At 40.9% G+C, this 26,690-nt stretch overlaps 1 protein-coding gene across 7 annotated transcripts in view; it reads right to left on the reverse strand.

The window, feature by feature from the left end:
• ALPK2 (alpha kinase 2) overlaps positions 1–26,690 on the reverse strand; it is a 41,815-nt gene that overhangs the window by 5,907 nt on the left and 9,218 nt on the right. For 5 of the 7 annotated variants that reach the window (XM_021380125.1, XM_021380124.1, XM_021380121.1 and 2 more), the window contains 9 exons: positions 22,555–24,255; positions 15,834–18,720; positions 12,852–12,999; positions 9,522–9,649; positions 9,395–9,430; positions 7,332–7,606; positions 7,141–7,229; positions 2,774–2,991; positions 68–116 (listed from right to left, as the gene is read on the reverse strand). In XM_021380125.1, the coding sequence (XP_021235800.1) occupies positions 68–116; positions 2,774–2,991; positions 7,141–7,229; positions 7,332–7,606; positions 9,395–9,430; positions 9,522–9,649; positions 12,852–12,999; positions 15,834–18,720; positions 22,555–23,922 (5,198 nt within the window). In that variant the 5' untranslated portion in view covers positions 23,923–24,255. The remainder of the gene's footprint in view (positions 1–67; positions 117–2,773; positions 2,992–7,140; positions 7,230–7,331; positions 7,607–9,394; positions 9,431–9,521; positions 9,650–12,851; positions 13,000–15,833; positions 18,721–22,554; positions 24,256–26,690) is intronic. The other 2 variants (XM_021380126.1, XM_021380127.1) reach the window with 2 other exon arrangements.

The raw sequence follows: 26,690 nt of genomic DNA on the forward strand, positions 1-26,690 counted from the left end.
ATTCACAGTTTGAAGAGTTTGATGCATAAAGCAAAACCATGCTGCTGAGAAGGAATCTTTCACTCACCCTTTGGCCAATGTTGCTATGCCAACGTCAGTTAATTTCATTCCTACACCTACAAGACATCAAGGAAACAGACAACTTGTGTTACATTAGAATTTCTAGGAATATTTTCAGATCCAAGTGAGCCATATATAGAAGCCTTCAATATTATTTATTGATTTCGTGTTTTTCATTTTAAATATTTGTCACCTTTTTTTTTTTCAATATTTTAAAGTACAACAATTAAAAATAGGGCGTTTATCCTCTGTATTACTAGGTATTTCTAAATGTCGGTCTAATTACAGTAATTTACAGACAGCAAAGTGAAAAAGAGCACAATACATTTCCTGTCCTGGACAGCCACTGGCAGAGGGGGATACACGTTTATGACTGTACTTAAAGAAATATCCAAAATCTCTCCTTGGGCGCATGCTGTGAAGTGGCTATGTTTGTTCCTGGATTTGTGGTTTTGGTGCTTGGCAAGCTTGTGCTACAATGTTTATCAGTAAGAATATCTCATCTGCTTTGCTGATCAACCCGGTCAGGCAGTCTCGCTTTTACTTTTTGAGTGAGAGAGCTAAAATCCCTTTATCCCTCAGTGTTCCTCATTTTTCCCTTAAGATGCCCCTTTGTTGATTTGTTTATAGGCAGAATCCAGTTCTGGAGTGCACATTTTTACTGTATGGGAAAGTGATATTTTTTGTTGGAGAATACTCCTACAAATCTCCATTGGTATGTCAGAAAAAATGCAGCCAAATACTAGAGTGACAAGATGGCCAGAGAGCAAGGTTGTTTCTCTTCAACAACAGCAGGTATACTGTCCCCTGTTGCAATAGTCCCCCAAAAGGTTCACATACCATTTCTGCTGTTTTGCTTCCCTCAGAATTTGTTTTCTTTTCCCTTTTAATTATTTGAGGGATCTTCTTGTTTAGACACTCCTGATTTTCCTGCCTTCTTCTTCTTAAACAGTACAGGATAAGGCTTAAGATTCCACTCTTCTTTGCTGTCCTTTAGCCAGGGCCTGCCTTTCTCTGTTTCAAATACATATGGGCATGCTGTGGGGGTTGCACTCATGATCTCTAGAGGTCTCTTCCAACCCCTACAATTCTGTGATTCTGTGATACGGGCTGCATTAAGTGTTCATGCAGAGTGCGTTTCTTCTCCATTCTTTTTTTTTTTTGGAGGAGTCTGTTTTTTCAAGCCTAGTCAGGGCCTGAGTGTGGGGCAGACAATGAGTGTTTAAATATAAGAAAAGGTGCACTAATAGGATGTTATTAAAACCTGAAATCTTTAATCCAAAAGGCATTTCATTAACATCTGGGAGACAGGATAATAAACCAAGTGACTCATATTGAGTGTTCTGATTTACTGAAAGGACCTGTGGAAGGGCAACTCTCTAATGAGGGCGTAGGATTTTTTTTTTTTTTTTTCCTTTTCCAAACTGTTTTCTTACAGAAATATAAGCTAGGTTAAAATTCCCTTTCTCTGCTGATTAGATAAATGTCACAGTACTGCACAATACTTGTTTGCTGCTGCTACCACAGTGGGGAATTCATACATTTCTCTCTGTTCTCTAGGGGAACGTACACACAAATAAGCAGAGTGCACTCAAAAAAAGCTAGGAAACAAAATATCCTAGCTCTCACTGTTGTGCCTTTTATTCTGACCTGCAAGAGATGCTGTATGAAAAGAACACGTATTTTCTGAACTCTCTGAAAAATCTATATTTGTATTACTTCTCCATTTACTTTGCCAAAGGCTCTCGCAAGGAGTAAATCTAAGTGCCTATATGATTCTGAAAAAGGTCTCAGTAAAAACAAATCCAATGTCCTCCTTTACTAATGTTTCCATTAGGCACCAGAATAGTCTAAACCGAAGTTTTAAGAGTAATAAAACATTTCATACAGCAATTTGCTTTTAAACTCAAGGGATGGTTTCCATTAAATTCATCTTGTAGGTTTTGTTATGTGTTTGCATTGCTGTGATGCCTCTGAGCTCACACACAGCCCTATCTTTTTACAGTGGCAGCTATTACACAAACACGTTCACTGAAAATTTGAGATATGAGACTTCCCTGTTTGCATAACAGATTTAGATTTGAGCATTTCTTCCAGCCTCTTGCTACTAAATGATCCAAACAGAAAGATGACAAGGGAGAGGAAATTAACAGAGTGGCAGACGACTTCTCCAATAAGGCACAAACTAGGATAATGAGGGCTGTGGGGGGTTACAGTCCTTAAGATTTTTTCATAATCCCTGTCTGTAGGTGATTTAAGAGCATAAGAGATCCCTGCATGGGAGACAGAGTGATAGCATGCATATACAACTCCAGGAAGCATGGTCCAGAGTTGCCAAACAGACTCAAGCCATACATACACTCCAAGTAGCAAAAAACAGGTTTGTCAGTTGAGCACAAGATGAACCACATGAACATGGGAATACTGCTTCTGCACACAACCCATGTAAGGTATCCCTGTAGTGCAGTCCTAAGTCTCCCAAGCAAAACTGGCTCAGTGTTCACACCTACATGCAAAGATGCCCTGATCACATCACCAGTTATGGGCCAGGGTACTGTCCCCACCTGGAGAAGGCTTTGCCCATTACATGGTTACAGAAGGAGCCACAGAATGCCAGGAATAACATCACTCAGAAGTAGGTCCCTGGAAGTTTAGAAACTATGCAGTTTGATGACAAGTATAATCATTTTATTGCCCTGCTCAGATAACTCACCTTGCAGGTCAGTGACAAGCAAGTTCCCATTGGTTTTCTCATATACCCAGTGCTGGAACGTGCAACACTTCTGGCCAGCCTCTGAGTCTCTCCTCAGGAAATTGATTTCCTTGCCGTCCTTGACAGAGTATTTCACAAATTCCCCAACCAGCTCCTCCTCCACTGTTGCATAGGGGATGTTATTAGCAGGACGATGAACAAGAAAAATAGGAATGATCCTGAAATCAAGGGATAAAAAATAATAAAATACACTGAGCTCAGTCAATGAAAGAGTAAGACATAAACAAATTAGCCAGTGATCACCGAGAGTGAAGGAACAGCTACCAAGACAGGAGAGATCTGGATAAGATTCAGATCTAAACTGGATAGATATGGATTTGAAAGGTGGATTATTCAGTGGATAAGGAATTGGTTGAATGGTCACATCCAGAGGGCTGAGGTCAGTGGCTCTGTATTCAGGCGAAGGGAGTGACAAGTTGTGTCCCCCAGGGTCCATCTTAAGACTGGTGTTTTTCAACCTCTTTGTCAATGACATAGATAGTGGGATCAAGTGTATCCCTAGCAAGTTTGCTGATGACACTAAGCTGAGTGGTGCAGCTGATGCCATGTACAGGGACCTGGACAGGCTTGAGAAGTGGGTCCACATGAACAAAACAAAGTTCAACAAGGCCAAGTGCAGAGTGCAGCACCTGGGGCAATCCCAGAAATGCATACAGAGTAGGAGAACAACTCAGCAAGAGCAGCCCCGTGGAGAAGGATTTTGGTGAGTGAAAAGCTGGACATGAGCCAGCAGCATGCACTTGCAGCCTGGAAGGCCAACACTATTCTGGGCTGCATCAACAGAGGGAAGGCAGCAGGCAGGGAGGAGATTGTCCCCCTCTATTCTGCCCTTGTGAGGCCATATTTGGCATGCTGTGTCCAGGCCAGGTGTCCCCAGTACAAGAAGGATGCAAAGCTGTTGGACTGGGTCCAGAGGAGGACCATGAAAATGTTCAGAGGACTGGAACACCTTTCCAATGAAGAAAGATTGAGGGAGTTGGGATTGTTTAGCTTGGAGAAGAGAAGGCTCTGGGGAGACCTCACTACAGCCTTCCAGTACTTAAAAGGAGCTTATAAAGAGGAGGGAGAGTAACTTTTAAACAGGCAGATAGTGATAGAACAAGGAGGAACAATTTTAAACAAATAGAGGGGACATTTAGGTCAGATGTTAGGAGGAAATTCTTTACTCAGAGGGCAGTGAGCTCTGGCACTGAAACCCAGAGAAGCGTGGGCACTCCATCCCTGGAGGGACCCAAGGCCAGGCTGGATGGGGCCCTGGGCATACTGATCTGGTAGGGGGCAATCAGCCCACAATAGGGGTGAACCTGGGGATCTTTAGGGCACCTTCCAACCCAATAAATTTTGTGATTCCATGAGCCTATGATACTTGGTTAGTAGAGCTCTTGCTATCTGCAAAGCAGTGTGCTCTTTCACAGATAGCCTACTTTTGTTTGTGCTAGGATAACTTGCTGTTAGGCGGTTGTCCTGATATTACAGTACGAATCTCCAAAACTTAAATCTCAGAAGTAAGCAAAAAATGACATCTGTGTATATTAGAGTGGAATTAAATACTGCTTTGAGATAATTTTGGAAAGCCATTCAGCTGAAGCTGTCACGGAACATCACCATGTTTTTCAGCTAATTCACAAGAGCTCCTGACACTGCCTCAAAACAAATGGGGGAAATGACTGCCACTAGTATAACAAAAGCAGGTTTCCAATTACTTGCTTTCTTACAAACAGCCTTATCTCATACAGCAACATTGCCAAAGGGGTGGTATAGTTAATTCCAGACATACTTTTACTAGGTGCTGAAAATGTCAGGGTTATGAATGCATGGAGGTGCTCTATATACACTGAAAGGAAATCTAAAAGAATCAATCATGGGACACAGGACCACATATGGTTCGTATGTGGATGCCCCGTCCCTGCAGGCATTCAAGGCCAGACTGGACGTGGCTCTGGGCAGCCTGGTCTGGTGGTTGGCGACCCTGCATTCAGCAGGGGGGTTGAGTGAGACTCAATGATCCTTGAGGTCCTTTTCAACCCAGGCCATTCTTTCATTCTATGATTCTATGATATAAACAGAGTACTTCTGTATAAGTCTTCCAGTCCTAGTCCACAATCAAGCACAGAAGGCTCTGAGTAGTTTCATATTACTGAACACTGAAAGGAAAAGAAATAGGTCAAGGGGTCATATAAGTGTTAGCAGAGCTCCACTGTAGAAGTATAAGTAACCTTAAGACCACAAAATCTCTCTCTCTCTTTCCTTCCTGTCCCTTTATAGATGCCAGACCACTGATTATTACAGGGCAATGCTTTCTCTGTTCTTTCCTCACTTTTCTATTACAGTTGAATGCGCATGGATAGGTTAAAGCTGTAAACGTAAAGACAACTCTGGAGGATGAAGATGACTTTTCTTTTGCTCTATTTTCCTTATAAAATACTCCTTTAAATACAGTTTTGCTTTGACAAGGGTTGGCTAGAAAAAGAGGATCAAGCATTGACATTTTGAAAAGAACAGCAAAGCAAAACAACTATGTGCACATTACCTCTTTTCTCTCCAGCTGATGTCTTCTAGCCAATTATTTAGAATAAAGCAACCAGATCTGAACCTTTCATGTGCCTACGATGCACCAGACTTCCAGTTTTTGTAGAGTACATGCTCTCTCTCTCGTGTTAAAATTATATCCCACACCCAGAGAAATCTCTTGAATAGAAATTTTGTAAAGAACAATACATTTCCAAAAAGGAGGCTGATTAGAGCAAATGTTTTCTGTGAAAGATTTCACTGCTATCTCCACCGCTTTTTCTAATGCTGAAAAGGCTGCTGTGAGGAACCTTTCCAGAGGTCGCTTTTTAGGTGGAGCTGAAATGGTTTATTTGGAGAAACCTTTGTATCCGTGCAGAAGCAGTTGCAGCAACAACCTATTTGCCCACACTTTACTGCATGATTAAAGAAAAACCCTGTGAAAACATGGTTCTGAGAATACAGTTTCCTTTACAGTCCTTACATAACAGCCTCATTTTTCTCTCTGGTCTGTTGTTTCTTTTTTCCTGACTAACCCACTGCCACTTCACCACACCAACGGTTTAATCTAAGAGCTACAAAGAAAACAATGCAGCCATGTTGAGCATGCGCCCTGCTACACGAAGTACCCAGATGGAATTGGTCCAGCCTTCTGGTTCCCTTCTGGTGCTGTGTGAAATGGCTGCCACTGTGGATGATGTGAGTATAAATTATCCTAATTAGTAAAGAGGGGAAGATAGGGTGCAGTACTAAACCACACACTATACTTGATTAGCACGGCTTAGTTTTTCGCTGTTTGAATCAGGGCATATTAAAATGTTTTTAATATTGTCTGTGGATAGGACCCTCAGGCCAATCAACTTGAATTTTTTAAGGACACTGCTGAGAACACAGCTCTACATTTTTTCAGTAAATCAGTGCAGATGAGCAAATCTTGTATCATCTAAAAGGAGATGGAGATTTAGCCTGCTGTCAAGCATGCAGAAGCAAAGCAGATGGAATTTCAACCATTCATTGCAAACTCAACCCTACCTAGTAGCTTGAAACTGGAACAGCAAATCCTTCAGACAAGATCTACTGCCAAATCTTCAAGGTGTCATCTCCCAGCCTCAGCAGCAGAGATGAGTATGTACTGAGTTGTTAGACTGATGTACCCATATTGGGGAAATTAAAAAATTCTGATATGAAATAAACTATTCTCTTTCATCTCAGAAATCACACTCAGCAGTCAGTGGGCAGGTGTGGCACACACAGGTCAATTGTCTTGGTTTCAGCTAGGACAGGACAGAGTTGTTTTTTCTCATTATGTCTTGCATGATGCTATGTTATACATATGCTATATATATATATATATGCTATATATGCTATGCACAGAGACAAGGATCTTTCAGCTTCTCATACTGTCCTGACAGTGAGGAGCTGGGAGGACACAGAATCAGGACAGTTGACCTAAACTGGCCAAAAGGATTCCATACCACATGACATCATGCTAAAAACTGTAAAACTGAGGGGAGTTGGGCAGGGGGGCAGCTGCTGCTCAGGGACTGTCTGGGCATTGTTTGGTGGGTGGTGAGCAGTTGTTTTGTACACCATTTATTTTGTACATAAATAAATACATTCACACATATAATTACTATTATTTCTCTTCGTCTTTTCCATCTTAGTAATCTACAAGCTCTACTTTATTTCCCAATTCACTCTCCCCCTTCCCACTGGCAGTAAGCAAATGGCTGTGCAGCGCTTAGCTGCTGCTTGGTTAAACCATAAAATCTATCTATATGTGTAAGTATGGTACTCACTCTGGTACTTCCCCAAAGCCTTCCAAAGGTTCAGCTTCAGCTGCATATATCTTCGCATACTCTCTTGCAGTATTTTGGACATAGCATTCCTAAGGAATATTATGCAAAATATTCAACAGGTCAGCTATTTGAATATTTCTTAGGCAGTTTTTCTCCACAGTTTTCACTCGCAAAGGGCTGGGAAACCTTACCTGCAGTGCTAGTTTGTAGTTCCTTTGAAGTAGATCATCCTTATTCTTGGTCCCATACGTGATAGCATTGTGCACTTTGAGAACACAAGGGTGGCCAGGACTGAAAACTGGCACGAGGCCTTGCATCACTTTACTTCTGAAGGCTTTCCGGTGCATGCCTTCACCAAAGTGAAGCTCTTCTGTAGCTATTCTTCCATGCATGTTCCCACCAAAATAGCTGTCACTGATGAAATCTTCTCTGAACATGAGTTGCATGAATTCAATTTCTTCCACACCTAAAACACAATGCCACTTTGTTCTGCACATCTTTCTGCAGTCACAGGGAAAGGGGGTGGACATGGGAGGATGAATGTTTCTCGCCATAGAGGTTTAAAGAGTAGGCTATATCGAAGCAGAATACGTGGCCCCACTTCCATTATTACGGGCCTGGGTCCCCCCCCCCCCTTTAAAAAGCAGTTCTGCTACACTAGAAGTTCTTTCTTTATTTTAACAAGAAACTAGATGTTTCATTTTATTCTCCAAGAAAAATTAAAAACAAACAAACAAACAAAAAAACCCCAGACAAATGGCTGAATGAACTTCTTCACTGTTACAGTATGTTCAGGAATGATAAACCATCTTACAATGCACTACCTATTTTTAGCTGCAGCACAGCAAGACATATGCTGAGTGTGATTAAACACAAGATAACATATGGGGGAAGCATTCCAAACCTTAATGCCTGCCTGTTTCTTGGAGTAAAGTTACACAGCAGGTGACTTGCAAAGACCATGTGTCCAAATACAGTTTTTCTGCCAAAACAGCTTTCTGTACACTGTGTGCATCTGTGTCTCTGTGTACTCTGTACTGTGTCCCGTGATGCAATGCTGTTTCACAGTTTACTACATGTGAAGTGCTAGTGCATCACATTAGTGGCAAGTTACACAGACAGTCAAGTTCAAATGGACACACTGTCCTGGTGTGCACTCCATCCCCCTGCACAAACCATCCTATCCTATATGAAGGTATTTCACCAACAAAACTCCCATGAATTCAAGCAGAATTTATTCTTGATAATATAGCAAAGTTAAGTACAAAAAAGGAAAGATATCTAGCGAAAAAACAGTACTGATTCAATGGCTTTGAAGGCTTCCCGTTGTTTACTGTGGGATAACTGTCAAAATGTCTCTTGTAGTCTGTCTGCAGACCAGTAAAATCTTAGAGATGTTTTGGTCATTGCATTTTAGCTTGAAAATCTAAAGGGATCATTTACTACAGCTGAAGCCCAAAGCTATGCATCTCTATGATCTAAAGAAACTAAAAATCCAACCACGGATCTGAATTCTGAGTATTCCTCAGATCTCCAATGAACTTTCACCTGGACAGGCTTTCCAGTTTTCACAGTGCCCTGTACCTTCATAAATGCACTTTTCTCAACAGAATTCAAGCCTGAGTTCTAAGCAGTTGTATTCACATCATTCCCCAAAATAAGAGGACCTCACTGGATGAAGCCATAAGCAGCATGGTCTCCCATGCTAAATTTAGCTATGCTAACTCCATAGCTAAATCTGCTTGGAGCAGAAGATGACCCCCTGGGGTTCCTTCCAACCTGAATTATGATACAATCCTACAAAGGGATGAGAGATAAAAAACAGAATTATGATGTTGTGCAAATTAGGTCACTCAGCTGAAACTGATTGCACTGCTGCACTCTAGCTATTTGCTAACCAACTACAGTTCACTGTAACCATCTAAGCATGTCTATCTGTTTCCTTATTCAGAGGGTTCAGAGTCTGAAATGTTCCTTAAAGCTCGCTCTATCATTATATCTTTGGCCCAATTCACTAAGACAGTGCAGCTTCTTAGTAACTTAGTAACTTCTTAGATAATATTAAGCAACAGTAAACCCAGTTTAACTGAGTGGTTAGAAGATTTGAGAACAGTTGGTACCACAAAATAAAAAGCTTTTTCTTGGATGAAAATGCTGCTAATTATTTTGGTTATATTTTTACATCCTTTCTTCTATTTGGAAAGAAGAAGGACCGAAGACTTAAACACACAATTTACCAGATGTGTGTACTTACCTTCAAAATTCTGAAAATTTGAGAGATGTTCCAAGACTACAAGGAAACAAAGAAAGTGGTTTTCAAAAAATGTGAATGGAAACTGCCATTGTCATTATTACTAAATGAATTATAAACTGGCATTTACCTTCAGAAGTCAGATTAAACTCAGCAGTCACCCTTCCGTATATGTTATTCAAGCAGCAATAATACATTCCTTGGTCTTTGTTACTTGCTTTAGCTATCGCCAAAGAGACGGGAGAGTCATCCTGGGCACTGGAACAGAATATGTTAATTTTTCATGTGAATATTTCTAAAAGATATTTCTGTCTATGACTGTAAAGACTTATTAAAAACAGGCGCAAGAACATAAAATATTTTATTTCACTCTCTCAGACGCATTCATTCTATTAAGTGTTTCGCAATAGATTTTACTACTACGTTCTGAGAGAAATATAGCTCAGCTGAATCCGCATTCAAAGAATTAAATCACACCAAAAGGCACTCTGATAATCCCATCCATATCATGGTATGTGTATAAAGTATGATGGTGCTCCAAGAAAAAATAATGGACGTCTTCCTGTGGATACATACAATATTTGGAAAACTCTGCGTGGGAATATTTGGAATCACTCAGCGGTGGATGGGAGCACTGTCGGATGTGATTGGAAGCAACAGGCATTGTGCTGACTAAAATCCAAGCCTGAACTTGGCTTTGTACAAGTCAGCAAGGTTTTGGTTTACCTGACTAACTGTGTGCCCCGGTGGCCAAGAAGGCCAATGGCATCCTGGCTTGGATCAGGAATGGTGTGGTGAGCAGGACGAGGGAAGTCATCCTGCCCCTGCACTCGGCATTGGTGAGGCCTCACCTCGAGTACTGGGTTCAGTTTTGGGCGCCTCAGTACAGAAGGGACATGGAGGTGCTGGAGCAGGTCCAAAGAAGGGCAACAAGGCTGGGGAAGGGCTTGGAGAATAGGCCCTACGAGGAGAGACTGAAGGAACTGGGGCTGTTTAGTCTGGGGAAGAGGAGTCTGAGGGGAGACCTCATTGCTCTCTTCAAATACCTGAAAGGTGATTGCAGTGAGAGCGGGGCTGGGCTCTTCTCACTGGTGACAGGACAAGGGGAAATGGCCTCAAGTTGCACCAGGGGAGGTTTAGGCTGGATATCAGGAAAAACTTCTTTACAGAAAGGGTTGTTAAGCACTGGAACAGGCTCCGCAGGGAGGTGGTGGAGTCACCATCCCTGAATGTGTTTGAAAACCGTTTGGATGTGGTGCTCGGGAACGTGATTTAGCAGTGGGTTGTTAGAGTTAGAGCAGTATGGTTAGGTTGTGGTTGGACTTGATGATCTTGAAGGTCTTTTCCAACCTGAGCAATTCTATGATTCTATGACTATACGATTAAGTCTCACCATACAAATCAATGTATCTTGTGCAGAAATGAGTATTAAAACTTGCTGACTGAAATCAAACCGGGTTAGTTAAGAAGGTGTTTAATTAAGAATGTATTTATTACTCTACTGCACTTTGGAGCCAATATGCTTAACAATTTCTGATTTCCTTATTCTCAGCTGGTGTCATTTTTAGAAATACTTAGTCTGCTTTCCCTGTACTTACAGATTTTCCTCCATTTTTCCAATGACATCCAATTTTTGCTTTTTATTCTCTTTTCTCCTACGCCCCCCCTCATTCCATCTTTGTAATTCCTCACTCAGCATTTCCCACTCTTTTGCTTTTATTTTTCAAGCTAGATATTTGTTGTCTGACCTCGGTGTATGCAACTTCAGTAATGGACCACCAGCAGATGTTATTGGCAGGGGCGCGATGGTATGAGAGTGCAGTTGCACTACTTACAGATGCAAGCTAACTCTGGAAGCAATAAAACTGCACTGAAAAAGTGCTATGTGCAAGTGAAATGCTCTTCCTTTTAAACCACACTGGATGTCCATGGACGTGCTTCTCAGCAAACCCAGACAATCCACACAGGGATTATGGAGACCTGGCTTCTGTGTTTAAAGCTTTTGTGAAGCGAATTAGTGAAGGTGTGCACAGTTTTGTTGGTATTTTGCCAGCATGAAGTTTCATGATACTTTGGAACTCTGGAGAACTAATTTTCCTCTACACTAGTTTTTAAATGAGCAGACTTAGTTTATATTAATGTCACTTTCAGAATGTATTTTTAAATACATTTTCCAATGTATTTACAGGTAATAACATTTTAAAGATTTGTTGCATAATTTCTGCCAATTACCTCCTATTGAAAGAAAAAGATGTACATGATCCAGAGTATGTATTTATAAAGATTTATGTTTGTTTCCAATGGAACAAAAAGTGCTTGGGTTCAAGCAAAATTATCAGAACTACTAATTATATTTCAGCCTTGATTAAAGGAAGACTTCCACAGAACTCTACTGAGCATTTTGAAGTAAAAATGATAACCAGGAGTCTCTTGTGATTTTTTTTATCACGTATCTTATGTATCAATGCAAAACTAATACATTTGTTATCATTGCACTGTTTCTTTGTTAAAATACAGCAAAATTACTTAGCAGGCAATATTATATGATAATGTTCATAACCAATACGAGAATACAATAATCAAAATCAGTATAGATAAAATGACAAGAATCAGAATGACATGAGAAGTCTCACAAGTTCATGTTTGCTCTCCACTTAAAGTAGCATCTTAGCAGATGCCTTCTTATAAAAGTTCTAGATTTTGCAGAATCATGCCTTCTGATGGAAACATCTTTCCTTTTTTTCACTTTGAGTAATGTTGATTTTGATTTTTTGAAACATAAAATCTTAAGATTTTAAGAGCTATGTTTTACAAAAAAAATTACTGCATAGTGAAAGAAAATAACTTATTTCATAAAAATGTAGTTCTAGGATAAGCTGGAAAAGATCCTGATAAAGACCTTAAGAGGCTTTTATTTTCCACTTTTCTCATTGCACTGCCTCTAGTCACTTGGTGTTAAGTTAACTGGCTGGGCTGATGGAAGAGATCATTTTCCTGAAATACAACTCCATCTTTTAGTCCAATCAGCTTCAAGCTCCATTTGACACAGAATATAAAGTTCAAAGGAGTGATCACTTTAAGCTCTACACTGCATGTTAGTTGTTTCAGCAGTTCATTTCCAACACACAAGGACAGCCAGCCTGCCACATTAACCAGGCGTGTTTATATCGCTTGGCCTGGGTGCTGAGGCTGAAACTTCATATGATCTTTTACTGTGCTTGAAAGTTTGATGAGACTGGTTATGAATGGGCTGAGAGGAATTACGAGCAATGGAATGCAAACTAGAACAAATTAATGCACTGTGTGAAGATAACGCTTTTTAATGACTCTGTTTAGTATATTTTTTTTTCACCAATCATACTGATGCTGTTAACACATTTGAAGAGTGAATCACTGGCAGATATGGTATTTTCACAACAGCTATTCAGAAACTGTCAGCCTGACAGAAACATTCACTTACTTTCTCTGCAGTTGAGCTAGTAACTTGGAGTCTTTAGTCCACGTAATGGTGGAGTCTCCATGAATATCTCCAAACTGACAGCACAGCTTAATATTTCCAGAGCAGTCAGGGAACAACTCCGCTTGGATTTTCTTCAGCAGCTTGGGAGCTTGAAACAGAAGAATCATAGTTTAGGACTGGAAGATCATGAGAGTGTTTTGGCATTTTAAGGGAACTCCAGAATATTTTGCACATGCTAATAACATGAATCTGACAACACTGGTAAATAACCGCATTTTTTTATGAGGCAGAAACCCAAGGCTTTAAAATACGGAGGTTTTAAAAGACTGACTCAGTGCCCCCCCAGTCAGTGGAAATGTTTTTGATGCAAAGACACTCTGAATTTGTGGAATAGAATCAAGGGAAGTTTAGTCTGAAATGGTAACAACACAGAATCACTTCTTACTCAGATCACTTTCTCACTGACTGAATGGCCAGCTAGTTTTATTGGTACAAGAAGAGACACCAGAAGGGTCCAGCATACCATAGGGTTACATCATTAGAAATCACATTAGCTGAATACTTGTTCCTGGTGCATTTTTTAACCTGCTCTCAGCCTTTGAGAGAAACGACTCCAAGTCCCAGGAGACACCCGGTCTGCAGGGTGTTTTGGAACACACCTAATGCACGCTCACAGGATCGGGTTTTACTGTAAGGTGCAGTGATGGTCCCATTTCCTTGAAACACAGCTGGAGGGAGGAACCCACACTCAGTGGTTAGACAGCAATAGCCACCAATCCACCAATAGCAAGGGTTCTTGGCAATGGCAGTGGCCTTTATTTCCCTCTCCAAATAATTCATTTCTTGCCTCTAAAGCAAGTCCTTGTTTTCCAGCCACAGGACATGGTACTTTTACTAAAGATGGACCACTGAGCAGAGAAAATCAATGGCTTCCTGAGGCTCCAGAAGGAGAGTAACCTGCCCAGCTCAGGGAAGGCCCTGATGGCCCTGATGGCCCAGTTCCTTGCTCAGGCATGTTGCTGGCTCACAGAACAACTCTGGCAGCAGGAGCCCAGGGCTCAGGGTGCAGTTTGGGGCCTGCGTGATGCGGCCTGGGCAATGGTGCTGGTCACAGAGCCTGAGAGAGATGGGGAGAGTCACCCTTCACCTTGAGAAAAGAAGTTAAGAAATGGGTTCTGCTTATTTTTGTTACGAGAGGGAATGGACACACACTTAGGGAGAGGTTTGGGGATCATGACACATCCCTGCACTCAAGTGAGACATCCCTGCCAGACGTAAGGGATGCAACATGCCAGGTGTCATGTTTCCTGCCGTGTTAATTCTGCTGCACGCTGAATGAGCTGGCATGACACTTCTCTCTCAGGAATCCCATGCCAGCAGCCTAACTTTCCCCTTCTAATGCCCAAGGAATGCTGAATCCGACCCGAGGGGTCAGGCACCTGGGATTCACTGCTATGTTTGCCTTGTAACCACTTAAGTCCTTAGGCCTAAGAACCTTGATGAATCAAGGCTAAAATGGCGCAGAGAGTATGTGACAGCACTGGAAATAGAACGAAAGGCTCCAGTTTTCCTGCCCTGGCCACAAAGCAATTTCTCCTGGAGGTGAAAATAATACAAAAGATAACGCCCTCGGTGAATACCACACTAACAATAACAGCCTCCCCATAAACACACACTGACTTCAGTATGGATGGCAGCAGATCAGAAGCAGAAGAAAATTCAGCTCTACGATGAAAGGCTAAATGTTTAAGACATTCTTCAAGTCCAGGCTCAGACATGTGGAAAAGCTAGGCTTTTCTCAGTAGTTGCTGTTTCCTCGTTATACTTTAAAGGAATGTGTCTTTCTTTCCCCCATACACTAGGTTCTCTGGTAATTTCTGATAGAGCTCTGTGCTCTCAGTTATCCATTTTGGGCCAGCAGGCATATAGCAGACCTCCCTATAGCAAATTCCCACCATGTCTAGCCTTTTTTCTTGCTCAGTATAGCTCATCTCCCATCATTCCCTTTCACAGTCATTTCTTGTAGATAAACATACTTGCAAAGGACACATCTCTGAATAAAGTTACTTTTTAAAGTCTGATCAGACTACACTGTAATTAGAATCTCTGAAAAGTTTCATAGTTTTTTAGTTTACCTTGAGTCACTGTTCAGTCTTGCTCTGATCTTTAAAATTATTTCAGGTTATTAATATAAAAGGTAACATTAAAATGTGAAAGTAAGACCTTGATCCTTGCAAAGTATCCATAGAAACCACAAACACCTCATCTGTCTAGCTATTACACTTCTGCTCCCATCTGCATTTTGTTTTATCCATTAGCAAACTCCTAGAAGCCCTGATAAGCAACCTTATTCTCATTTCAGTTCTGTGCTTTTTTTTTATGTCAGTTTAAAAATGCTAATTTGATCAGTGTCATTTCTGAGCAATAGTAGTGAAAAGGAAATCAGAACCAGCCATCCATCATCAGAAAGGACTGCAAAACATTATGTTTATTGGTGGCATTCTACTAGTAACAACAATACTTTGCTAGCAATAAAACCATTGGTAACCAAGATAGCATAATTGCATTTGGGAGCCACCGTGTAGGAGCATAACTGGGAACACTGCCCATAGGAACATAATGACGTGCTAGTACTGGGCTAGCAGCTGCTATACCGTGCCGTTATGTGCTACCACCCTGCTATCCACTCCTAAAAACTCACTTGAGGAGACAAACAAACAAGCAGTTAATTCTAAAAAGATAAAAAGTTGATAAATAGATTTGTCAGGTGGGAGAAAGATTCTAGGGAGGTATCAGCTCTGTGGCATAGGGATACAAGTAGTTAAGTTATGACAATGGGCAGTTAATATCAGTGAGGGCAGGACACTTTTGATTGGTGTGATTTTGACTGAAGAAGGCTTGCAGTGTGTTTAACTATTATTAACTTGCTATTGAAGCCTGATGGATGGGAAAAAACAGAAACAAAAACCAGTTTTCTCTTACCTTTGCTATCCTTCTTTGAAATTAGCGTCCTTTGCTCTTTTTTGTTTTCTTTATAGATCATGTTGGCCTCACTTTTAACACAGCTAGGATCCTTGCTGGCATTTCCTCTCTCTGCCAGTCGGGGCTTCTTGGATAGTGTTGCTGGAGGTAATTTCTTCTTTGCTCCAGTAGCTACATTCCCACTCCTTGCTATGTGTTGTTTACATTTGATGGGCTCAGGCTCAGCAACAGTTGGTAAGGTCTGGCAGGACTTCAATCTTTCTTGACTCTCTATCCTTTTTGCACCAAAAGGGAATGAATCATAAGTGGTCAACGCTAAGGAGTATGGCTGAGTACTACTGTAGGGTGGTTGCCTTTGAAAATAGAGGTTGTCCCCTGAGTCAGCTGGTGGCAAGCCAACTACACCACTTCCTGCAGTCTCTGATGTCATGACTTCTCCATCTTTATGACACTGAGTAGACTTAATTGAATAGTCAAACTCAGTTATCTTGCAGGAAGAGATCAAGACAGGAGAGGACTGCTTAGTGATATTATTGCTAATCTGTCTCTGAGCCTTGGAGCTAATTACAGTGTGCAAAGGAAACTTCATTTCAGCATCATCTGGGTTGTACTCAATAGTTCTTTGAATCTCTTGTTTATTTTCACACAAGATTGCTCTCTCCTTGTTTGCTTCAGGTACCTTATGGAACTTATCCTGCAATGCTTTGCAGAAAGTTTCTGACTTACTCAATTTTTCATCTACTTTGACAGCAATTTGTGTGCGTTCTGTTTGTGCTTGACTTCCTGTGCCAGAAGATCCCACTGCTGATATACTGTTAAGAGAGCCCTTGGACTGGTTTACAGGTACAATGAATGGTGATGTTTCTTTGACAGTTATTTGTTGGATATCCATCTGATTACTGACATCTCTGTAATCATCATTTGCTATGCTGCTGTACTCATTTTGAGCTGTTCTTGGCAGCGGGGTACTGACTGATGCTGATGTTACATTCCCAGATGCATCTGTGTAATTATTTGAAGAATCTGGTTTTAACTCTTCGTAAGACTTAAAGGTGTTGTCAAGAAAAAATACCTGTTGTTCTGACATCTTGGGAGGGGAAGCTGCAGGCTGACTCTGTGAAACATCTTTAACTCCAGAGCTGCAGGAAGTTTCAGCCCTTTGTTCATCACCTATGCAAATGCCTCTCCGTTCTTTTCCTGCATTATTTGGTTCATATTTGGGCACTTCTACAAAAAAATCTGTTAAAAAGGGATTCTCAGAAGAGGGAGCGAATACTACTTCTTGTTTTTGTAATTCCGTTAGTTGGTATGTATTGTGAGGTAGATTCTTACATGTTATGTTTTCAGGAGTCTTAATTAAATCGGGCAATTTCATTAGGTAACTGTACTTCTGTGCGTTAGAAACAACTGGAACATCTTGACAGTCATAATTTTTCAAAAGATGATAACTGGCAGAATTAGTGCCATTTTGTGCATTCAAGTCTGAGTGATTTCTTTTCTCATGCAAATCATCTTCACAACTTTTGTGAATGGTGTTAACAGAAGCGTGTTTTCCATGTGTAAACTGATGGGTATTTTCACCAGAGGAATTACTGGGGAGAACAAATTTCCCTTCAGGGAAATATGTCTGTTTATTTCTTGCTGGATAGCAATCTTTAACATGACAGTCATCTTCATCTGTGCTCCTAGTTATAGTCTTATTTTCCAATGGTACGTTCTGCTCAGAATGAAGTAATTGCCTAGTCGTCCAGTGTGACTTATCCAACACATGAGCTGAATTTTCACTGTCACTTGCTAAATTAATACTCTGAGCATTTCTTAATACTTGAGGAGATTCTGCATCACGTGTTTGGAAAGCATCATTAACAGTAAGCTTTCCATCCCAAGAAACGGTCACTCGAATGGATCCATTATTGTCAGTTATTCTTTGATTTGGCCTCTGCTCCAAGCACACCTCTGAATTTAAGACATCTTTTGAAATACAAACAGGTAGTGTTTCTGCTTTATTTCCACCATCAGTACTTAGACATGTATCATCTGCTTGTGTAAGAAAAATGTTTCCTCTGGATACACTATTACGTGCTTCATGTGTTTTCAGTGGGATGTTAGAAACACTGCAGTTTTCTTTCTCTGTTCTTTTTCTAGTAGGTGGTTGTGTAATAGTTTCCTGCTGTTCTATCACATTTTGAGGCAAACGATGATCAGAACAGGTCTCCTGCACAAAGTTCAGTTCTGTGACTCTGGTATCTGCCAGCCTCATTTCTAAACTTGTGATTCCACAGTTTTCAAATGGGATTTGACAGTCTGAGTCATCTTCATGAAAAAGTTTCCACAGTTTGTCATGCACTGCAGCTAAATTGGCATCTCCTTTGCACCCAGGTTCTCCAGATTCCAGAACTGACTGGGGATTAGCTTCAAACAGAGATGCATCACATGATATACTGCAGAGAGTATCTGTGTCATTGCTGTCATGTGAGTCAAAATCATACCTTTGCCCTCTATCCCTTGGCTCATCACATAGCTTTGCAGAAGAGAGAACAGCACATAAACATTCTTGTTTATCAGGAACAGAGTCTGTGTCCCATAAAGGAAAAGCTGAAGTGTCATTCTTAGGTTTGTTGTCATTACCACTAATATCCATTCCTTGTTCCCAGAAGACTTCTTGGTGACAGTTTTCTCTCTTATCACAAGGAGCATCGTGTTGAGAATAGGTCTGTAAATTTACATTTTTTGCTTGTAATGTCTTCTCCGTACACTGTGCTTCTGAAGCTGAATGGATGACTCCTACACTCTCGCAAGTCATGAAGATGCCTTCCTTCTCTGTTTCAGGCTCCATACATTGTCTATCACAATTCTGGGCACAGATTTTAAGACTGTCGCCTTGATTCTATAAAAAAGAAAAAAGAAAAGAAACACATGGAATTAAAAATTAGGAGTGCTGCTTGACACAGACCCAAACTAGAGTCCTGAATCAAGATGCACCTAATTATTTCGTTGTTGTTGATGATTATGTTTTTATATTTGTCAACATCTATAGTTTACGGATTGTAGCTTGCCCCTCACCAGATCAGGGTGCCCAGGCCCCATCCAGCCTGGCCTTGAGCACCTCTAGGGATGGGGCATTCACAGCTTCCCAAAGCAGCCTGTGCCAGGGCCCCACCGCCTTCAAAAATCTCTCCTTTTAGTTTAAATATCTCCTTTTTAGTTTAAATGTGTTATCTCTCATTGTATCAATACGTTCCCTGATAAAGTCCCTCTCCATCTTCCCTGCAGGCTCCTGACGTGCGCAGTAACTCTTACTCATCACTGATTTGGGGCATAAGTCCTCACCCCTTTGCATTCACTGCTTGCCATTAAACCTGTTCCTATCTGACAGCTGTTTACTGGCCTCCATGAAACCATTTGCTGGATTTCAATCTGATTCTACATGAACTGATTCCCACCACAGATGTACAGACACCCTTTCAATTTCTTTTTGTTCTTCTGATGGACAACCTAATTCCTTCCTTCCCTTACTTATTCCCACATGTTTCTGCTTGCTGCTCCCAGCACACACCCTCTCCTTCATGACAGCATTGGAGTACAATGCACAACTGCATTTCTGCACTCACTAAGCTTAGCAGTGCCCCCTCAACAAAACACTCAGAACTGCAGTTCTCCATCGCACAAGGCAGCTTCTAGGATATCACACACAACAGCAGATCATTGCCACTGGCACAGCAGAGAGTTTTACTGACCTATACAATTCCTGCAGTATTGGCTGCCCTGGAATCTGACAAAATCCTCTTGTTCACTTCCAGACTACCCAATTACATGGATGATTTGTGCCAGTCCTCCTTCCCAACTTTGTTATAATTAAATTTATAAATATCTAGAGGTGATGTGAATTTACGTAAGGATAATCAAACTGAGTTGTAACTCAAATGTTATGAGAACAAGCTGTTCTGACTTGAGAGAGAACAAAATAATTGGAAAAGAGAATCTCTAGCTGAAAAAAAAAACACTAGAGAAATATGCTAACAAAACACACCATTCTTCCCGAGATAACAGTACAGACAGTAAAAATTTAGCTTATTCCATGGAATCCCTTTGAACCTGCCAGTTCCAGCAGGACCTCAACCACAAGTCATATGAAGAGCAGCTGAGGGAACTGGGATTGCTTAGTCTGGAGAAGAGAAGGTTCAAGGCAGACTTTATTGCCCTCTCCAACTCCCAGATAGGAGGTTGTTGCGAGGTGGATGTTGGCCTCTGCTCCCAGGTAACAGCAATAGGACAAGAGGAAATGGCCTCTTGTTGCATCGGGGAGGTTCAGTTTGGATATTAGGAAGAATTTCTTCTTAGAAAGTGAGGTCAGACTCTGGAACATGTTGCCAGTGGAGGTGGTGGAGTCAGCATCCCTGGAGATGTTTAAGGAAAGGGCAGATGTAGTAGTTAGAGATGTGGTTTAGTGGGAAATATTGGAGGTAGTGGATGGTTGGACTAGATGATCTTAGAGGTCTTTTCCAACCTTAATGATTCTATGATTCTACGAAAATCTCTGACATCTGGTAGGCCAGATGATGCAGGCTCTGAAATTCAGGAGTACCTTGTGCTGAGGTGCTGGCTGAATACTAGGTAGAGATGGCCTCTTGAATGAGAACTTTGCAGACTTGAAGCTTCCTGGCTCTCTTGTATGTATGTAATACACTCGTGCAGTTGGTTTTTATGATGTATTAAGCTGCTTTGCAGCACTAAATAAATACAGAATTTTACCCGGCACTAGACCATGAGGGCATGAGAGGAGTCAGGAGCTTCCCACCTTGTCTATCTAATGGAAGGAGGTCACCCAGGACAGCAGTTGCTGCACAAGACAGACTGCAAAGGTTGTTCCAGTTAGAAGCTACTTGGCATCGAGGGGAATGGGAAAGAAAGGAAGTGTAAATCCTCGAGTAATTAGTGCTGTGGTTCTGTGGCTGCTATGTAGCTCTAAGCAGACCTGATTCATCACACAGAGAAGGAAAATACAAAACTCTTCAAAAGTGGTTACCAGCATTTTTTCCCACAAATTCTTCTTGGCAGAGCTGTCTCAAACACTGAGCTCCAGCTAACACAACAGTGCACTTCTACGTAAACTTGTGTGCAGCAATGGGAGGTTGATTCTCTTTTGCCTTACTTAGGTTACAGTAGCAGATTGCTGAGGAGTTTCTGGCTTTCTATATGGGACTTGTGAGAAGCTGCCCACCTACTTATTGTGTCACGGATAGTAGATCCTAGATGGGATAAATTTTTTTGATTCCTTGTCAAGATCACACAGTTTGGAATTTACCTCTAAATTTAATCCTTGTTCTCATTTGTTTAAAAAATGGATTTTGGGTTGTGGTAATCTGTAGCTCATTTCTGCGCAGGCATTTCTGTCCTGCTTAATTTTTAAGTAATACTGAGTTTTAGTCATGGATGCCCAAATACCTATTGACTGCAGGTAGAAAGAATATTAACTAGCCAGTGTGAAGCCTGGCCATGGAACTTACACCTATGTAAGCTGCTCTTTGCTAGTTCTGGTATTTAAGTTATTGTACTGCAGTTGGAAAAAAATGAAAAAAATGCCTCATGCAAACCATAGCAACACGTAACATCAGGAAATTCTTAGTAAGTCTATTTCAACGTGGAATATTCTCTATCATAATTACATTGCGTGCTGCTAAAATGTGATTGGAATTTTATATACCATAAAAACAGAAATTTATAAATGCTTTTCGGGATGAGAACTTAGTGATTTTTGATTGCTTAAGACACTTCAGTGGTCAGATTATAGACAGTCTGATTCTCAGCTGGGAGACATTATTACTTAAAGAATATAAATGAGGCAGAGCTGTGGAATTGGAAAAAGCTTGTGTTTATTTGTCATAACTATTTTTTCTGTGCACTTGGCTACGCACTTTAAAATCAGTAAAGTGAGTGATAAAGAGAATATTCATGATTTAATGCTCATAAATATACGTCTTCAAACTTCACTATCTGAAATAAAAAGTATGATCCAATTCTCCCACTTACGAAAGCTGGTGCAGCATCATATCAGTCAATACAGTACTGTCAGTGTGCTGATTTCCCATGTCAGTTTCCTACCAACAACATAAAATATGTACGTCTTTGGAGAGTGTCAGTTTGGAGGTCTGATGTGTTATTGCTTTTTACATTTCCACTGGAACGTCTAAACCTTTCATTGCTTTACTTTCAAAAAGCACAGCTCAATTTATCTCCATAACATTAATCCTCTAGAATAAATTCCCCTCCTTGATATAAATTCAGAGCAAACCTTTGCCGATTTGTTTAAGGCTTCCAGCACCATAAATGGAGACAATTTTGTTCTTTGAATATAAACTAAAGTAAATCAAACTGTTCTCTGCTCACAAAAGAGATGTGAGAAACCTTCTGGCTGAAAGAAACATTGCTTTGATAAGACCTGTGTGATAGCCAAAATATCAGATTTCCCTATCCAGCTGTCCAGAGTCCCATTAGTGCCTCTTACTATTATCAGTCTCACTCTATAATTAGAACAGCTTATGGTTTATTTGGGCCTTTTTCAAAACCAGATTTCCTTCCCAGACGTAGCTGTCATTCAGAACTGCATGAATAGTATCTTTCAAAGTAATTTAAATTTGCATTATTTTGTGACAAACGGGAATGAAAACCATTCAAATCAGTAGAACAGCTCTTTCTATCAAATGAGAAACACTTTACTTACCCTGGGTGAGACGTTTTCATATGACACCTGATTTTGCTCAGACAAGCCCCAAGTCCTTTTCTGTTCCCAACAAGACTCTTTATCTGCCTCTTCTGTGTGACACAAACCAGCCTCCATTTGCAAGCTTTCGGTCTCCTCACGGATTTGTGTTGAAAGGACACCTTCCTGACTTGGAGACAAAGCACTGGATTCAATTTCTGCTGCAGTCTGAAAAGATTGACCTATATTACTTACATATCTGCAAAGCTCTTTAGGATTCAACAACTTTAAAATGTTTCTTCTTAGACTTTCCGTTAAGGTACAGACAGCATGCCTCGCATTTTCTTCCAACAAATTTCTTCTCCCTTCTTCTGGCAGCAGTGAGCTTTCATCCACCAAATCTGCGTCCATATTGCTTTCTGTCATTGTTTCTGAAGTCAAATTTGTCAAAGCAGCACCCGTGTCACTAGTAGAGGAGTCCGCCATTGCATGTGCATTATCCCCAATCTGTGCTTTGTCAGCTGAGAAATCTGCAGCTGACTGGACACTTCCATTATTTTTTTCTTCTGTTTTAAGATAGTCATTTTCAAAGGCTGCAGGTGCAACTGGCACTTTACAGTTCTCTTTATCTTTCAAACCAGTAGTTTTCTCTCGGTGGTGTCCAACAGTGAGAGTCATCTCTGTCTGCAGAGTGGACTGGCTGTAAGTAGAGGGGTCTCTCCTTACATTTACTCCTTTGAATTTTGAGTGATGACCACAGAGGCCAATGGTGGTATCCATAGGCGTAGTGTTATCTGACACTCGAAACAGGCACGGCATTTCACTGAGGAAGTAAGCACACCCATCACAATCCTTACTCAGCTTTAAATCATCTTCGTCATCGCTTTCTAATAAAAATTGTAATTTCTTTTCCCAGATTTCATTTTCATGTACTGTCAGCAGATCTGAACATTCTAAATACTCGAGGCCATCATCATAAAAGTCATCACTTACGCTTGGATAACCCTCCAGAATACCGCCAGAATTTTCAGAATCATCTTTTACAAAATAATTGAGATTTACTATGGGACTGTCTGCCTGCTCACTTAGCAGGGTGTTCCTGGGTAGAGACCTGTGGAGCTGGGTCTTTTCATATGCCTGGACATCTGCCAGAGGCTGATCAGAAACAAAGTCTTCCACATGAAGGCAACAGTTGTCTGTACAATCAGTGAATAGATCTGCAGGGCAGGAATGCACCTGTCTGCTGCAACTTTTCTCTGCTTTTCCAGCAGCGACACAGACCATACTGTTAAAATTAATTAGGTCATCACCATTCTGTGATACATTCCTTGCACAGCAAGTATTTTCCTGTGTTTTAAATATGTTTTTTACATCCACATTGTCTTCCATGTTAGGCAAGTGTTTGTGGGATTCCTCACATGGGAACAATACTTCTGAGCTTCTTGTGTAATAAAACACTGATTTTTGAAGAGCTAGAATTCGTTGAAATTACCATGGGGTCACTCTCGTAGGCATAACTCTTGTGTTGTGAAAAATGTTCCTCATTCTGCTCATTTTAGGCTGAAGTTTTCGTCATAGTCATTTAGGTCAGCAAGCAATTCTGGGGAAGATGCAATGTTTGCACGTCATTCCTGCTCAACAAGAGTTGAACAGAAGGTCAGTCTAGCCGTCAAACAGTTCCCAGATACTGTCCAATAAAGTGCAGCATCTTGCTCTGTGCACCTGCAAATAAGAAAAATCTTAACTTTAAAATGAATTTAAAAACACATACCTATTATTACAATATGTACATATTTTCTAAAAGATGGCAAACTGCCACACAGTTTCAAGTATTTCCAAAAAAAGGAGTCACCATGATTTAAAGATCAAGATCAAACATTAACAGCAGTAACTATAATCCAGTTAGCTGTGCAGAGCCACTTAGAGGGGACACGCTGCAGCTGTCCGAAGTGATTTGTGCTAGGAAGAAAAATCCTTCAGTATGCCTGCACATACACATAGCAGCACAAAATATGCTTTAGTGCATGTCATTTAGACATTTCTAAATGCAACAGAAATATGCAGACCAATGCAAATATCGACGCAAGCATGACTTCTACAGGTACCAGCTAGATGCTATTCTGATAGTCAAACTGGCATCATAGAGACATTATATGCATATATATGCACGTATATATATAATATGTACATATAAGGAAACAGGCAGGAAGCAAGTATCCCTTAGAATGTGATTAAAAGTTACATTAAATGACGTGATTTAGTGGTGGGACTCAGTAGGTCAGGTTGATGGTCAGACTCAACGACCTTGAAGGTCCTTTCCAATCTAGATGATTCTATGATTCTGAATTCTAAAATGTGTTTGTAGTGATACCTGGAAAAATCAGTCTGGTTATATTTTCTTGGGCTACTTGTGCTGAGAGCAGTTCTGTGGCTCGATGTTTACCATTTCTGTGGTGAGAGAGTAATGAAATGAGTCTGGCCAGCTTCAATTTCCTGATTTAGCCTTACTTTCAAACAGTTGTTGAGTAGCAAAATGATACAGCAAAACAGAACTTGGGTAAAAACAAAGCGAAATACACCAAAGGTCTTCCATCAATTAAATAACTAAATACAAAGTAGAATGCAAGCATCTCTCTTTTCCTGCAAAAACAAAGAAGCAAACAGCATTTTATTTTTTAAAACATTCCCAAATCTTCAGATTTTAGATATTTCAGATGCTTCTGTATACTGCTAGAGGCATTTTGGGTGATTCTTCACTACAGTCTTTCCCACAGTCCAGGAACTCTGCCACCAGAGTAAACCATTTGATCTCAGGAAAGATGCCAAACTAAACATTCTGAAAGATAATGTCCTGTTTTTATTCACTGAGCCAGTTTGACAGAAGGAACAGCAGGAAAACCTTCCCTGCCATTCTGCTCATCTGACAACACAGCATAAAGACACCTCTGCTTATTCTCCTTTTGCTTCCCAGCTTCTCCCACTGCGGCCTTTCCCTGCTACCTCTCACAGCCGCAAGATGCCACAGCTCATTGCAGACACTTATCAAAGTCAGTAAGAAAATACGTGGGGAGCTAATGGCCAACGAGCAAGGTGCTCACAAGGCTTGCTTGGAATCTACATCTCGTAAACAGCACAGAGCAGCTGGGTATATTTTCATTTCCTTCAAGGAAACCCTGCCACAGACACCTTTTCCAGAGAGTTCCTAGAAGGGGGAAAGGAGGATTAAGAAGGTTAAAGGGAAAGATATGGGATAATGTCCCCCAAGGGGAAAGGAGAAGGGGCTGGGGAGGGGAGAGGGAGAGGAAGAGGGGGAGGGAGAGTAGGAAGGGGGAAGGGGGGGGGATGGGGAGGAGAAGCCATGCAGCCAGTGCCAGTGATTCCCATGGAGGAGCAGGGCAGGCAGCTGAGGTTCAGGCCTCTCAGCCTGCCACCTTGGAGCCCAAGAAGCAATCTGGTTCAAGGTCTACTGCAATAGGGGCTCCCCTGCCTCAGATGGCAAGAAGAAAATAAGTGATGCATACTGTGGTGGTTTCAAATACTGTGGGCACCTGCTGACTGGGCCCTGGGCCAATACTCTACACTTGCTTCATGCCAGTGTTTGAACATCAGTCTAGACCCCATGTGCAACCAGAGTCTGGAGAAAAAAGGTGTTGGATCCCATCCTCTTCAGGCTTTCAGATCTATGATCACATTTTGCTTTCCATTTCAACTCTGAGAAATGCAGATATTTAACAGGAAAAGATGGAGCAGTAAAGATTAATCTTTCCATCATCCATTTGATTACAGTGCCATGAACTAACCCCTAGCACTCACGCATCGCCTCTTAAATGCGCATTTGCCTAATGTCCCCTGTTGCATTCTTTCAAATCTGCTTTCATCTTTGCTTTTCTGAAGACCAGATGCCTCTTTCCTCTTCTTTTGGAGGGTATAAATTATTTTAAAAGTAATTTTCCCAGATGAAAAGAACCTTGGCAACAATTTTTAATGCACATTGACTCATGAATACTTTTTACCAAAGCAATTGTACTACACAGTTATCATTATCTTAGTTCAGCTGCATTTTGACATTAAGGGGGAAAAAAGCTGTCAGATTTATTGATATGAAAATTGTATCAGATTGCTGTGCATTTTGTCAGATCCAACAACGGAAATTAAAG

Source organism: Numida meleagris, chromosome Z (assembly GCF_002078875.1).
Source record: "Numida meleagris isolate 19003 breed g44 Domestic line chromosome Z, NumMel1.0, whole genome shotgun sequence".
Lineage (NCBI taxonomy): Eukaryota > Metazoa > Chordata > Aves > Galliformes > Numididae > Numida > Numida meleagris.